At 36.2% G+C, this 16941-nt stretch overlaps 1 protein-coding gene and 1 pseudogene across 2 annotated transcripts; both read right to left on the bottom strand.

Annotated features, from left to right (window-relative positions):
- Positions 1 to 220: 220 nt before the first annotated feature.
- Positions 221 to 1018, bottom strand: LOC108366745 (syntaxin-5-like; annotated as a pseudogene).
- Positions 1018 to 1558, bottom strand: LOC108366743 (uncharacterized). Of its 2 annotated transcripts, none has more exons than XM_017621202.1 (3): positions 1285 to 1558; positions 1111 to 1220; positions 1018 to 1049 (listed from the first exon to the last, which is right to left on the bottom strand). In XM_017621202.1, exons 1-2 carry the CDS (start codon positions 1543 to 1545, stop codon positions 1176 to 1178), a joined length of 306 nt encoding a protein of 101 aa, XP_017476691.1. In that variant the 5' UTR covers positions 1546 to 1558; the 3' UTR covers positions 1018 to 1049; positions 1111 to 1175. The 2 variants fall into 2 exon arrangements, with proteins under 2 accessions (XP_017476691.1, XP_017476692.1); XM_017621203.1 differs by having other exon boundaries at positions 1111 to 1185.
- Between the last annotated feature and the right edge of the window lie 15383 nt (positions 1559 to 16941).

Here is a 16941-nt window from a genome sequence, read left to right as displayed (position 1 = left end):
AAGCAATTGCTTTTTTCTTGAAATTGCATACCTTTCACTTAAATTTGTTTGAACATAATATTTGAATTATTAATAAACAAGCACATGTACTTATTGCCAATAACAATTTCTATTTTATTTAGTTTTAAACTTTTCTTTATATATTTATGGTTACATAAATCAGATCTCGTTTTATTACACAGGATCATCTCTACTTTTTGTAGAAAATGTGGAAAAAAAGTGAAACTAAGTGAAGTAATTTTATTATTGGCAGAATTAGTGTCTAACCCTACGTGACTGCTTCTAAAAGCTATCGTGTTTCACGTGGCATATAAGACTTAATTTCATTATTACATTAGTGTGATTTATATGTATGTATATGAATAGGATATTATATATTTATGTATTTAAAAACCCACAACTTTAAGACCGCGCCTCTGAACTTGTTAAAATCTTGCCGTGTCACAAACATATTCGTTATTATGTAAGGAAAACTACGAAGAATATGAAAAAGAATATTAGTACTGCGAAGATTTTTATCATCAGTTTGGAAGTACTTCAATATTTCACCATGCGCCGCTTCTATGTTCAATTCGGCATCTTGTATGTTTGTATCGATACGCTCCACAGTCTCCTCTTGCTCCTTAACCATATGTGCTGATTGTTGAAATATACCGCCTAGCTCGACAATAGTCGATTCAATGTTCTGCATAGTCTCAGCCCGCTGTTGCACGTAACTATCGGAGTCATCATATAATGCAATCTGCTGCTGCGTCTGTATTCCACTACCTCCGACTGCACCCAGCAATGGTGTTGTATCACTTGCGGCCATGCCAATGCTTACGGCCCTATTCTCTTCGCTTAACAGCAAGGAGCCCTGTTTCGCTGTACTCGAGCGAACAGTGCTAGCAGCAATTGGTGACTGCCCGAATTGCTCCCGACGCGCTTTTTGTTGTTTGAGATTTTCTATACGCACTTCTAGTATCTGTTTGAAGTCGGTGCCCATGCTGGCTAATTTAGATTGTAACGCATGCACCATCGATCATCAAAAAGACTCTTCTTTTTGGCCACTGCAAAAGAAAAGGTAAAGTAATATTTATAATTAAGAACACCTATTCATTTTATACTCACGCATTGTCAATTTTTCCAACTTGGCATATGCACTTGCTATGTTTTTGCCAATATATTTGTGACCATCATAAATTCCTTTCTTTGGCATACGTCAATTGTTGCACCATAGCCTGTAAGAAATGCGTAAACATAATAATGTAAACATCTTCAAATGCACTTCTACTTCTAACTTACTTGTAAGTCTCTAATCTGTTGCTCGTACATAAATTGCGTCTGCGTCGAGGTCTCTATACGATTGCCGCCTTGGTTTACATTGGCCTTATCCGACAACTGGCGTATGATAAGCTGCGCCATTTCCAACTCATTTGACTTTTCTTTGAACTGATGTTCAACATCGGGAGCACGTTGCTGCATTACATCTAACAGCCTTTTCATTTCATCCAGATGAGCCGCTTGATGTGGCCAACACCCAAAAGGTTTGTTTACAAAGTGCATTTTTGAGTAGTTGAACAAATGCCAGTGCTCAGCCAGCGGGTCAGTTGCTGGCAACAATTTGCAGGCTTGGGCCAGCGTTTGTTGCGGCTGCCGGAAAAGTAGCTAAATAATGAAAGTAATTATATGTAAAGCGGAGTAGGAGGTTTTCCTTTATTTTAAAAGCTTGGTTACTGATTTCACTAATTGACGACGATGCACGAAGNTGGCCACTGCAAAAGAAAAGGTGAAGTAATATTTATAATTAAGAACACCTATTCATTTTATACTCACGCATTGTCAATTTTTCCAACTTGGCATATGCACTTGCTATGTTTTTTCCAATATATTTGTGGCCATCATAAATTCCTTTCTTTGGCATACGTCAATTGTTGCACCATAGCCTGTAAGAAATGCGTAAACATAATAATGTAAACATCTTCAAATGCACTTCTACTTCTAACTTACTTGTAAGTCTCTAATCTGTTGCTCGTACATAAATTGCGTCTGCGTCGAGGTCTCTATCCGATTGCGGCCTTGGTTTACATTGGCCTTATCCGACAACTGGCGTATGATAAGCTGCGCCATTTCCAACTCATTTGACTTTTCTTTGAACTGATGTTCAACATCGGGAGCACGTTGCTGCATTACATCTAACAGCCTTTTCATTTCATCCAGATGAGCCGCTTGATGTGGCCAACACCCAAAAGGTTTGTTTACAAAGTGCATTTTTGAGTAGTTGAACAAATGCCAGTGGGCAGCCAGCGGGTCAGTTGCTGGCAACAATTTGCAGGCTTGGGCCAGCGTTTGTTGCGGCTGCCGGAAAAGTAGCTAAATAATGAAAGTAATTATATGTATAGCGGAGTAGGAGGTTTTCCTTTATTTTAAAAGCTTGGTTACTGATTTCACTAATTGACGACGATGCAACGATCACCGTGGAATCGTTCTGCAAATTGTTACCAGCAACTGACCCGCTGGCGGCCCGCTGGTATTTGTTCAATTACTGAAAAAATGCAAATCATTATAATGATTGCAGTGTTTTAACACTTTCAGCGATTTGCATTGCATTTAAGAAGTACACATTCTTTACTTTTAAACAACCAATTTACCATTTAAAATTAAATAATTCCGCAAATCCGCGATTTATTATGCACTTTGTAAACAAACCTCTGTGGTAAAACTCTCCCCCTACGTCTCCCTTCTTTGCTATTTAAAATTAAAGATTAAGCTCCTACAATAGGGATTTCCAGCAGAAATCTTCAACATTTAACTATAAAGAGAATCGATGCTGAAATATTTAAAAGGCTATAGATCCGACCTTTAATTAGGTAAGAATTACGTAACCATCTGAAACCCTCATCATTCGTGATTCCAATAATTCAAATGATTATAAAAAAAATCCGATCCGATTCGGCTGGCAGTCCGGATCTTAAATACAGAATTTGGTTCAAAATTTTCATTCCGGGAAAATAATAATTTATTTTCCATATCCACCACCATCTCGCTCGCTATAATCACAAATTCTTCAAACCAGTCGCAGAAGACCCATTAAAATGAATTACAAAAACTAAAATCGAAAAACGCTGATGACGTTACAAGTTCCCCAAATTCTGAAACTGCTAAAGGAATGAGAATGAAGAACTCTTTTAAAAAAAAGCTTCAGAAAAACCTGACACATCTGGTTTGGTTTGTAAGCGCTGTTTAAACAACGATCTCACCATTATGCTAGATTCTTCAAGTGAACATGAAAGTCAGGAGGATACATCCGACTTTTGCAGCCCCGATGCAATTCTCATTACTTTTTATTAAATAAAATTTTAAATTCAAGTACTAAGTAAAATAAACATTTAAAAATTACTAACTTTTAAATTTTTTTATTTACCTAAATAACTTAGTTTACTTACCTGGTTGTTCCTTAAAAATACTTGACATCCGCATTCGCATTCGCATCCGCGGATATCTAAACTTTTACATTCGCAACATCCCTAATGCAGACGGCTATTCGCTTCGGCACTGCGCGCGAGGAAACACACAGCAGAGTGTCCAGATTTGGCGATTTCGCTCCAATTGATTTTTTTTGGATATTTGCGGGTAAAAATATGAAATCGCCATTGGCGATTTTTTCCGTTCAAATACATTTTTTCCAATTATAAAAATATACAAAACTTAGTTTTTCACGATAATTTTACAGAAGAGACTAATGAACTGCGTGATAAACTTGACTTAAGAAGCATATTAAAAGACTGTCAAAAATGTTTAATCACCCTAATCGAAGAACTTTTGAAACGATTACCTAGTCAATTAAATACTTTTAAAAAAGCTTTGATTTTGTCACCAGAAAAGTGTGTGAATCACAAGAGGGACCTGCCAGATCACTATTTGACTTTGAAGACAAGAAAAGCAGCGGAAACTGAATATTTAAATCTTTTAGCTTTCCCATGGAATAACTTTTCTCAGAACCATTCCATCCGACTCTGAAGAATTTAGGATAATTGCTTACGGAGTGAAAACCGCAACAGGCAATAAAATGTTTGGAAATATAAGTAAATTCGTATTATTATCCTTGCCGCACTCACATGCTTTGTTGAGCGCGTTTTTCCCGCAATGAATTCAACTAAAACTAAGTTTCGAAATACGATGTTGCCTTAATTGTTTAGTTCGAATAAAGTGTTATATGAAGGATAATAATTTCCGCTGCAAAAACAATATCAGTTATCAAGGATGAATAGCTCAATATATGACAACAACAACTATAGGTGGTTTTGAAGAAATTGTGGAAATAGCTGATCTCGCCTTATTATAGGTTTTTATTTAATTTTTAGCGCCGAGCTCTTAAAAGCGGATTGTGCGATTAATCAATTAATATGAGTTTAAATAACCTTAATAATTGCGCAGTCCTATTGCAAAATGTGTTGAAACAAATATTTTTAAAAAGTATGCGTATTTTTAAAGAAAATTGTTTGTACATCACTATTATATATTTAAGTGATTTGTGTTATTTATTATTACCCTCTGAAGGTATTATATTCGTTTTTGGATTTAAAAACCATATTATAACAAGATCTCATTTTTAAAATAAAAGATTTGTTAAATCGATTTCATGAATTTTATTTAAAACAAAAAATGACGATAAGAAATTGCGCTTTTTTTTAAACAATCTGGACACACAGCAGCCTCGCTCGTTTAATAGGAGCGCGAGCAAACAAGCGATGCTCGCTCGTTTGCCGAGAAAGCCAAACTTTTCGTGCCTCGCCTCATTACTGCTACGAGCACGGTTGCCATTTCCAATTTATTTTTCGGATCAAAAATGGTAAAAAATTGACCAATTTTTATTACATCGGGAAATTGAGTGGAGTTTATTCCTCATTATCAAGAGAATATGCGAATTCAGTTTTTGTAACGATTATTTTTATATTGCATCCAAAGTGCATTACAATTGTATATTATTAACATTATATTATTTAAAGTTTTAAATAATAATTTGTCTCCTAATTTCGTTTTTATTAATGCTAAATCAAAAAATTTGCGCTCAGCTGCTGCGAAACTGTGAGGCTTACTAAAAATGTAATGAACTATATCACACAATTCTCCGAAGTCGCTTCACACAATCCATTTTTAATCAAACTTACTTGATCCAAAAAACGTTCTATATTGTTTAATCTCTTTTCGATTGAAATCGAATATTATTTTCATGTGCTAAACGCTATGCGCTAAATCAGTACAGTTTTACTGTCGACATTTCCTTCAGGGAAACTATGCTGCGCCAGTTTGGACGCCGGGGACTAGTTGGACGCAGTGGACGAAGCTACAGACTTGTCAGAACGCCGCACTCCGGAAAGCGACTGGCGGGTGCCTTCTGATCACGCCCGAGCACCACCTACACAGCGAGGCACAAGTGCTCCCCGTAAGGGAACACAACAAAATGCGTTGTAAGCAATTTCTAGTGGGGTGTCACAGAAGCGAACACCCAAACAGACCTCTGCTTCAGGAGGAGCCTCCGCCCAGGCACGTCAGGGGGCACCTATTCGTATACAAGGATGCAGTCCAGCAATACGTAGGCCAACCACCGGACCCGACGACATACAGACGAGCCATTAACGACATCCATAGAGAGTAAGTCACCACCTACCTTGAGTCTCGACCTATGAATGCCGTAATATGAGCCCAATCACCACCTGTAGAAGAGACGGAGCTTCAAATGCCAAGAGAGACCCACGTTACCCTGGCTCAATTACGGACTGGATACTGTAGCCGCCTCAACAGCTACCTGTCCAGACTCGACCCCAATATCCCCAATGAGTGCCCGGCATGTGGAGAATCCCCTCACGACACCAACCACCTCTTCACATGCCAGCTCAATCCGACTCAGACCCCTCTCCCTCTGGTCCGACCCCATTGAAACAGCTCGTTTCCTGGGCCTCCCGTTAGTTGAGCTTGACGAAAAGGATTGAATGTTGACCCGAAAAAGGCGGGGCTTAGTTGTGCCGCTACAACAACAACAACAACGACACTATTTATTAGATGGCACATTCAACAAGCCAATGTGCCAAAATGCGGATATAAACAACAAATAAAACACGTCTTTGAGGTAAAATTTTCGAGTGACGAAGGCTGAACTAGAAACACAAAATTTATGATATCATTTTCGTGACGAAAATTATACGCATTTTTTAACTGCCTTTGAAACGTAGGAAAAATCTTTTTTATTCATACGAATCGTTGCAAAAGTTCTGTTTTTTATTTTGTACTTCTAGTAGTAGACAGAATTTCGCAACGTTCCGAATAAGTAAAAAAAGATTTTCCGTACGTTTCAAAGGCAGTTAAAAAATTCATATAATTTTCGTAACGAAATTGATATCATAAATTTTGTGTTTCTAGTTCAGCTTTCGTCACTCGAAAATTTTACCTCAAAGAGGTGTTTTATTTGATATCAATTATTTTGGGGTAGCAAATTTAAAATCGACGAAAATACAAACAATAATCTAAATGTTTTATTTTTCTCAAATAAATTGCTAAAAATATTATCTAAATCTAAATTATGTATTCAAATCGATGTGTCCATTGAAACATATAATTTTTCGAATACGGAATAAAGTCAAAAAGAATGATCATATCCTTTGTCAAATTTGGTTTGGAGACAAACCGGTTTCGACGTTGTGCCATCTTCAGTGTCATTTTTCGTTCTGAATAGTTCGTGTTTCCTTCCGCTTTTTATGTATTCGTGTTACTATCTGGGTTAACTGTCATTAGGTCATGCATACCCATCTAAGTGCGACCGCTTTTGTTTCAGTATGTCACAGGTAGGTGCTTTTTGGTTGCTTGTATTCGCCGGCGGGTAGAAATCCGTTATTTTTATTTTCTTGGTTTTCGTGATTGCGTCGGTTTATGTTCCGTTATTTAGCAGGCTGCCTTATTAATTTTCATTGGTGTACATTTATTTTCAAACATATGATTTGCGAAGTTTGATTCTGGTGTGACGCTTGGTTTTTGTGTCCTCTTATTGTAGTCTCTTATATGTTCTCGGAATCTTGTTTTAATCTTACGGCCAGTTTGCCCTATGTAGCTACACTTGCATTCACACGTTAATTTGTATACACCCTGCTTATCTAGAGTGTCCTCTTCGTTTGTTCTGTTGTTCAGTATCCTTCCGACGTTGTTCCTGGTTCTGAACGATGTGCGAATGTTGAATTTTTGGAAAACCTTGGCCAGTTTGTACGTCATTTAACCCGTGTAAGTTAACACTGCCCAAGCTGCATCGTTGTTTTCTTTCTTGTCCCTACTTTTTCGTTTCGAGTCCTTTCTAATTTTGTCCACCAGATCTTTTTTGTATCCATTGTTTCTGGCGATAGCATATATTGTATCTAGCTCTCTCCTGTGTGCTTCCTTAGTTAACGGGGTTCGCTGAAGTCTAGTTAATAATTGTCTAAATGCTGCATTTTTGTGTTGTTGTGGGTGGTTATAGGTTTCACGTATTACTGTGTCGGTCGCTGTGGGCTTTCTGTATATCTCGTATTCCAGTCTGTTAGTGGTCTTGTTTATTTTAATAGTTAGATCCAAATAGTTGAGTTTTCCTTTCTCTTCCTTATCCATCGTGAATGCTATATTTTTGTGTTGTTCATTAAGGTAGTCTAATATCTGCTCCTCTTTGTCCCCAGTTATTATGCATATTATGTCGTCCACATATCTAGCGTAGAAGCTGACCCCTAAATTGGTTGTATATATATATATATATATATATATATATTTCTCCTCTAGGCTTTGCATGAACACCTCCATGAGTATAGCCGATGTTGTGTTACCCATTCCTAGTCCATTTATTTGCCTGTATATTTTGTTGTTAAATCGGAAATAATTTTGGTTTATCGTAGTCTTCAAAGTATTGGTCATTTCTTTTGCGGTTTTCTTTTCCGTTTTGCCGAGTAATATTCTAAATAAAATATCCATTGTCTCTGTTGTTCGTATTGACAGGTAAAGATCCTTTATATCAAATGATACCAATTTAGTATTATTAGTGATATGTAAGGGCGTCATCTTTTCTATATAATAATCGATGTAATATTCGAACCACTCAAGATGTTGTACGAAAAATATGAGAAGACCCCGGAAAAAAACGCCAACGCGAAGATACATACCTACGCCGCAGAGACCAAGGAAATGAAAATAACGGATTTCTATCTGCCGGCACAAGCAAGCAACTTAATGCCTGCTAAATAACGGAACATAAACCGACGCAATCACGAAAACCAAGAAAATAAAAATAACGGATTTCTACCCGCCGGCGAATACAAGCAACCGAAAAGTACCTACCTGGGAGATAATGAAACAAAAGCGGTCGCACTTAGATGGGTATGCATGACCTAATGACAGTTAAAACAGATAGTAACACGAATACATAAAAAGAGGAAGGAAACATGAACTATTCAGAACGAAAAATGACACAGAAGATGGCACAACGCCGAAACCGGTTTGTCTCCAAACCAAATTTGACAAGGGATGACCGAAAATCGTTCCACAATACATCATACTCCTACCCTGTCGGAAACACAAACAACCAAAAAGAAATGATCATATCCTTTGTATTCGAAAAAAAATAAATAAAAAAATTAGATATGATGAAAACTTATCAACTTGGTACCAACTTTGGATACAATAGACAACTGTATTCGTCTGATAGTCTCGTAGTTTATTTTTGTTAAGATTTCTACCGAGTGTGGGGCGCACACATGCGCTTTTTTAAGAAGGTTTACTTCTATCACGTGTACGGTGTTGCACTCGTGCCATTAAACTAATGCTGTTTTCTCAAGTAGTTTTGGTCAGTGGCAATTTATACATATGTATGTAAGTAGTAACGGCACATTGGGTGAACTAAATGCATTCATACATACATATTTATGTACAACTATAGGTAAATACCAGGTAGGTTATGTGCGGGTGATAAACCCATGTAGCATAGTTAAATACTGTGTACATACCTGCAATTAAAAAGGGAAAAAATGTTGCAATTTCGGCATGTGACTGAAAAAAACTCTAAAATACACACAAACTGTGGTTTCCAAGACATGTACTAAGTGATTAGCACAGCTGCATCCTTCAACTTGTCAACTCGCGGGAAATTCCCCGCTTTGCAGGGAATTTCGGTTTAAGTGGCAATCGGGGAATGGGCAATTTTTTTCGGGGATCTGGGTATGTTATTTTTATATCTTAAAGTAACCAAATTAGACGGATATGTTAATTTTTAACCATTTGACCCTTTTTGGAGCAATATTTATCCAATTCGAATTTGAACTTAGAATAAAATCGACTGACCAGTTTTTGAGAAAATGCCCGAAATGTATAATTTCAGCAGCCCGATTTTTAGTTTTCAAGCGATAACGTTATGACATTTTTATATTTTATAAACACAAAAGATAGCGTTAGATAGCTTGTTTGAAGACCCTTCTACTGATATCCGCATCAAAGACATGGACTGAGTAGTGCGGGTAGTTTAAAAAATTGCCATTTTTCGAATGTAAGTCAGGAGCCACGCCCACAAAGGCATACGAATCAAAACATCCTGGAGCAAAACCTTCTAATTTTTTTTTTGTACTTTAATTCCTGAAAGTTTGAAAAAAATTAAATGAAGGTACGTACAGACGCCACATACATATCAAAGCATCTCGTAGCGGAGACACGAACCAAAACACATTTACCCCTATATCTTTTCAACTAGTAGCCGGCACTTAATATATAAGGTATCGTTTGAAAGGTATATAGAATAACACTAAATATGTTGGTCGTACCCACATGCCCCCTTAAACCGGCAAAACAAAAAACCGTTCTTTGTTTCGCAACACTTTAGCCAAATTTTTAAGAATCCGGTTAATCGTTTATGAAGCTTGAATACATTTTCTGGACACACTCTGCAAGACCTTTCCAACGATATCTCAAACATGTCGATTAGACGTCTGGATAAAAACTTCCGGCATACATCAAGATAACCAACCGTTCAGCTATAGAAAAACTAAAAATGCAGATTGCTAGTATATAAATATTATTTACCGCAATTAAAAAGTTAAGTAGATCTAAAAGGTAAAACAAAAAAATTTTGATATTTTAAAATATTAATATTTTCTAAACTGCCTTTACCTTTATTTTGATATACATATTATATTATGATTTGCTTTTGAGTTTTCAGAATTCAGTGATAATAAAAAAATATGTATGTGCAAATGCATATTGTAGTTAATTAAACGGGTTGGCTTTCCATTATGGCCGTTCGTTAAAGGGGCGGTGGGCGTGGNAAAACTTCCGGCATACATCAAGATAACCAACCGTTCAGCTATAGAAAAACTAAAAATGCAGATTGCTAGTATATAAATATTATTTACCGCAATTAAAAAGTTAAGTAGATCTAAAAGGTAAAACAAAAAAATTTTGATATTTTAAAATATTAATATTTTCTAAACTGCCTTTACCTTTATTTTGATATACATATTATATTATGATTTGCTTTTGAGTTTTCAGAATTCAGTGATAATAAAAAAATATGTATGTGCAAATGCATATTGTAGTTAATTAAACGGGTTGGCTTTCCATTATGGCCGTTCGTTAAAGGGGCGGTGGGCGTGGGACCTCTAACCCACCTTTTTGGAGAGGGAATGAACCGCCATTGACAAAAATGCAACCCCGACAACCTAGGTCCCCTATGGTTCCGCAATCCAGAGCAGGGGAGAGAGAACACCACCTTGTGGAGTGCTCCAAATGACTCTGCATTGAGTGCAGGCGCGTCCCCACTCCGCCGCGACAGTTCTATTCGCGGTAGTGAGCTGTAGATAAGCCTTATTAGGTTGGTTTCGACCCCCTGATTATGAATATTTATATCGACTGTTGCCTCTGGTGTGACATTGTTGAAGGCCCCCTCGATATCGAAGAAGGCCCCTACTGCATAATCTTTATGCGTGAAAAGTTCCTATGAACACTTTACCAATGTATGCAGGGCGATATTCACCAACCTCTTCTTTNTGAATATTTATATCGACTGTTGCCTCTGGTGTGACATTGTTGAAGGCCCCCTCGATATCGAAGAAGGCCCCTACTGCATAATCTTTATGCGTGAAAAGTTCCTATGACCACTTTACCAATGTATGCAGGGCGATATTCACCAACCTCTTCTTGCAATAAGCATACTGAGCTCTTGAAAGACAGTCACAAGCAATCGCGTTTCTTATGCAGAGGTCTATTAGTCTCTCTAGAGTTTTTAGAAAAAACAAAGAGGGACTGATTGACCTAAAATACTTAGGGGAAACATGTGCGCCTTTTCCGTCCTTCGGGCTGAACTCCAAGCCTTCGGGATGTAGCCGGTCCTCACGCTGTTCGCATTCCAGAAGATCGGAGAATTATAGGTCCTGGGGGAAGATTCTGAAACCAGTTAGCGACAATTTTCGAATCACTATCGCACTTTTAGACGCAAAAACATTTATATCATGCGTCAAAAAGTGCGATAGCGATCCGAAAATTGTCGCTAACTGGTTACAAAATCTTCCTCCTGAAGTACAAAATATCGCAAATAAGTACATTTGACTGTACTTCGAAGTACAAAGTACAAGAGCGAAAAAAGAAGTACTGTACTTCCGAAAGAAGTACGTTTGGCCACATTAAGTATGAACTATGTTTTTATAAAAAATTATCGGAAATAAATTAAAAATTTTGCATATATGTAATGCGAAAATTTACTGCGCCAAAACTTTTGTTCGACACTGTACATATAAAAAAATACATACAGTAACTTCTCCCGTTACAATAGTAAAAAATATGTAATTTGCTTTGTAGTGCAATCTTGCGGTTCTTTCAATAAAAAATAGATATCAGAAATTAATTTTTCGTATCAATAAACTCCCAAGCACAGGTTTGTATTAAAAAAAATATATCCGTAACACTTTATTAAATATTAATCTGNATACATACTTTATCTTATTAACTTAATTGAATTAAATTTTCGAAATTGGTGGCAACTCGACTCAAAAATATTTTCAGTAGTAAGCCTTCTTAAACCTTTTTAATTTGATACCCATATTGCAATATTTAATTTATCTTATCAATTTCATTTAATTCAATTTTGAAACAGGTGGCAACCCCCCTCAAAAATATTTTCGCCTGTAAGCCTTCATAACCTCTTTCTTTTGACACCCATATTGCAATATCTAATTTATGTAATTAATTTACTTATATTGAAATTTTTAAACAGGTGGCAACTCTCTATTTTTTCTGGTTTTAACCATCAGGATATTATAAAAAACAAACCGAAAAAATAAAAATATTAAAATCGGTCAAGCTGTTTTCGAGTCTTAGCGAGGCTAACGGACAGCAATTCATTTTTATATATAAGACATCTTCTTTTAAAAATGCGCAGGCTCGAAATTAACTTTAGAGCTATGGTCTGGAGGAATTTTTTTCTTAGAATTTTATGAAGAATCCGAATATGCTATTAACAATGTCGAAAAAAATCGATCCATACAAATTGACCCGCCCTATTACATACATATGTATAAATTGCCACTGACCAAAACTACTTGAGAAAACAGCATTAGTTTAATGGCACGAGTGCAACACCGTACACGTGATAGAAGTAAAACTTCTTAAAAAAAGCGCATGTGTGCGCCCCACACTCGGTAGAAATCTTAACAAAAATAAACTACGAGACTATCAGACGAATACAGTTGTCTATTGTATCCAAAGTTGGTACCAAGTTGATAAGTTTTTATCATATCTCATTTTTTTATTAATTTTTTTTTTCGAATATGGTTCCCTAGGGACTCCTTAGAAAAATGGCTAAAATTCACAATTTTCATTTGCGTTTTTTCACTTTAAAAATGTTAAATATTCATTTACACAAGTCATTTTTATATACACATTTTATATACAAGACATTTTTATAAAACACCCAGTAACCATAATAGACATCACTGGGGCAGCAGCCCCAGGTTTACCACACCGAAAGGGAATTCTAGTTACCTCATCCTTTCCCAAGGCTACATCACCAGGCTTACCACACCGAAAGGGAATTCTAGTTACCTCATCCTTTCCCAAGGCTACATCACGGGGGCGGTAGCCCCAGTTGGTGCACACCAAAAGGAGAATTCTATTTGGTAAGGGTTATAATCCCTAAGTGCGGCCGAAGGCCGCTTACACAGAAAGGTGTTCAGCTCCGCTTCTTCGGCAATACAGAAAGGATAATTCTACTTTGTAAGGGTTATGATTCCTAAGCGCGGCCGAAGGCCGCCTACGCAGAAAGAAGTTCTGGGCAAAAGAAACTATGATATCACCCACACTTGTCACTTGCTTGTAAACGCTTTTAATTATTTTATCACTGAATTCTTAAACCTCAAAAGTAGATCATAATAAAAAATTTATATCAAATTAAAGGTAAGAACTTGCACTTTCTAAATAATATATATGTCTTTAGCATTGATTATGCACTTTTTTCTATAAATGGTTATTTTATGAACAAATTATAACATTTTATTTGTTTTTTAATATTTTTGGCTTCAATATATAAGCAAGCAAACACATTTTATATATAAACTTAAAGATAGATTAATTGTCTTTATTTTGATATTATTACTTGTTTAATCGGTTACGTAGTTTAGAAAATATTTATATTTTAAAATATCACAAAAATTTTCTTTGACTTTTTATATCTTCTTTACTTTTTAATTATATATAATAATAATATTTATATAGTTGAAATCAGCGTCAAAAGTACTATCGGTCTACATTTTTAGTTTTCCATAGCTGAACGGTTGGTCATCTTGATGTGTTCCAAACTTCCAAATCTCGTGTATATATAATCGAGTCATTTCAGCATGCTACTGTGGCTGCTTTCGCCACTCGCGCGCACTGTCGTGCGCTGTGATCTAATAGTGCATAAACAGTGAAAAATCTACATTTAGAATAGTTACTAGAGCGAAGAATTTGGAAGCATACAAAATAATTTTAGTATGTACAGGATACATTGCACACAAAAGTCGATGCCTCGAAAAACAATTCATCGATATATCGATGTATATCGGAAGGTCCAAAACATCGGTTTTATTCGATACATCAAATAGCAAACATCGATGTCTCCGATGCATCGATATTTTTTTGCATCCCTAGTAAGTACTATATTAATTTTTAACCATTTGTCGCAATTTGAAGCGAAATTTTTTCAATTTGAATCGCAATATCTCCACAATAAGAGTTTTTCCAGATATAAGCTATGTGTGAAATGAAATATAATGTTTTGGGCTAGACATGAGGTAGTTAGAATAAAGTCGCTGGACCAGTTTTTGAGAAAATGCCCGAAATATATGTTTCCAGCAGCCCAAATTTAAGTTTTTAGGCGATAACGATATGACATATTTATATTTTATAAATGCAAAAGACAACACTGGATAGCTTTTTTTTAAAACCTTTCTACTGATATCCACACCAATGGTATGGAATGAGTGGTGCGGCCTCAGTGGTAGTTAAAAAAATTGCCTTTTTTTCGAATTTTAGGCACCAGCCACGTCCACAACGGTATACGAATCGAAACATTCTGGAGCAAAATCTTCTTAGCTTTTTCTTTACTTAAAAAAAAAAAAATGAAATGAAGGTAGCTACGGACGCCACATACATACCAAAGCATCTCGTAGTGGAGACAAGACCCAGTAAGAACCCTATCTGGTAACTAATGCGTTATATACGCCTAGTACTACAAAAAGTTTGTGTGAGAAATTCAAAAACTTTCCATCGTTTTACATAGGGCTCCTGGAGAAATCTAACGCATAATCGTTTCAAGTGTGAGTAATTTTCTCTTTCTTTCACATGGAATTCGCTATTATATTATACTATATGTAGTTGTCTCTTTTCAATCAAATATTATTATGCGATTAATAACGTGTTATATAACGTAAAGAATGGCATATACATAGATATCGCTAATATGCAAATGTGTTGGTTTTTATTGACAATTTTGTAAGTGTATTGGAGAATGCGTTAGGTCGTTCTTGCTGGGGAAGCGACCTATAGATACGGTGACCATATGGTGACAGGTAATAAGATCAACGGAAATAACGAAATAAGAACATTATTACCTTTTCAAAAGCGAAAAAAATCCATTGACATTATTGCTCCTTCAAACATTAAATTTGCTTAGCTTCGCGGCTGCCCGCGTACCCCGCGCCATACCACGTCACGCTACGCCGTGTGTTCTGCTGTGTTTTGGCAACAACTTGTCTGCAGTAAAAAAGCATATAATTTGTGTGAAAACTAATCAATTAACTTACATGATCTCGGCTCCGATATTAAATAATCAATAATTATTTATACCCGCATTTTGGCACATTGGCTTGAATGTGCCATCTAATAAACAGTGTCGTCGTTCTCCTTAGCTGCTTTTAATTGATGTCGTCACAAATTGCTGGCGGAGAGATGAATGCAGTGTAAGAAAATTAATTTTCTATAATTGTTTTCTTATAAAAAGTTAGGTTTCTTTTCCACCTTAGACATTCCGAATTCGTTCAAAATATGCTAATTTAAAACACAGAATTTGTTCAGCGTTCCTCCGGGGTTTTTGGACATGGACTGTTTCTTTAATGTAATAGTGTTGCTTTATTTTTGTGGAAACGAAACATGTTTTGCAAGTTCTGGATCATTTCTACACTCTTTCTTCAAATATTGTGTTCTTATGTAATATGGAACGATTTTCCGTCATCCCTTGTCAAATTTGGTTTGGAGACAAACCGGTTTCGGCGTTGTGCCATCTTCAGTGTCATTTTTTGTTCTGAACGGTTTGTCTCCAAACCAAATTTGACAAGGGATGACGGAAAATCGTTCCACATTACATCACACTCCTACCCTGTCGGAAACACCAACAACGAAAGTAAGAATTGTGTTTTTACTATATTTGTAATTTTAAATTTTTTAATAAAATCAATTGGTGGTAGTTCATGATTGTGTGTGGATTAATAGCACCACACTGAGGATTTGGCAATAACCTTTTGCATCTATTAAAAAACAACACTTGCGGGGCAATGTTTATTGTAAGAACAACATTTTTTCTATAAACCGACATACTTTAAGCATTGTTAACGCTATTTCCATTTGAATGAGGAAATAGCGTCAATGACTTTACTTCCAAATTTATGTTGACTTTATTTCGCTTTTGAAAAGGTAATAATGTCAGTTGACTTTATTTCGCACCAGGGTAGGAAACAGTCAATTGACCTTATTTCCGTTGATCTTGTTACCGTCACCTAGAAGTTGTCCAGAGCTTTTTTTCAGATCTATGCTCTGTAAGTTCAGTTTTTAATTTCGAAAGAATCCCTGGCACCGCTCTCAGATGGCCTAGAGACCTCTTCCATGGCTCAAATTAAAAACAATATAGATTTTAAATAGCACTACAACGTACTTTGTGTTCGAGTGATATACACTTGTGACAAGGACGCACACTTGGAAGCAGGTCATAAAAAATGCAATACATAGTATTTTTTTTTATTTAGTGGTTAACATTTTTTCTCGTTTTTTTTTTTTTTATACCCGAGCGCACTTGTGCACATAACGGTTGTTTGTAACAGGCAAAACGAATCGAGATGGATATAGACAAATGTATACATAAATGATCAGAATGAAAAGAGAAATCGATTAAGCGGTGACTGTCTGTCCGTCCGTCCGTCCGTCCGTCCGTCCGTCCGTCTGTGCACACGATAACTCGAGTAAAAATTGAGATATCTTAACGAAACTTGGTACGTGCACTTCTTTCGGGCGTAGGACGGATGGTATTGAAAATGGGCAAAATCGGACAATAACCACGCCTACCTCCCATATAACGGTAATTTTCAGAAATACGAAAACTGCGATATTTTAGTAACTACTAAAGATTATTCACTCAAAATTAATATTTACAATAACCTGCAGACG

The sequence above is a fragment of the Rhagoletis zephyria genome, unplaced genomic scaffold (assembly GCF_001687245.7).
Source record: "Rhagoletis zephyria isolate East Lansing unplaced genomic scaffold, Rhagoletis_zephyria_1.1 Rzeph_scaffold_02392, whole genome shotgun sequence".
Lineage (NCBI taxonomy): Eukaryota > Metazoa > Arthropoda > Insecta > Diptera > Tephritidae > Rhagoletis > Rhagoletis zephyria.
This window is presented reverse-complemented; position numbering and strand designations above follow the sequence as displayed.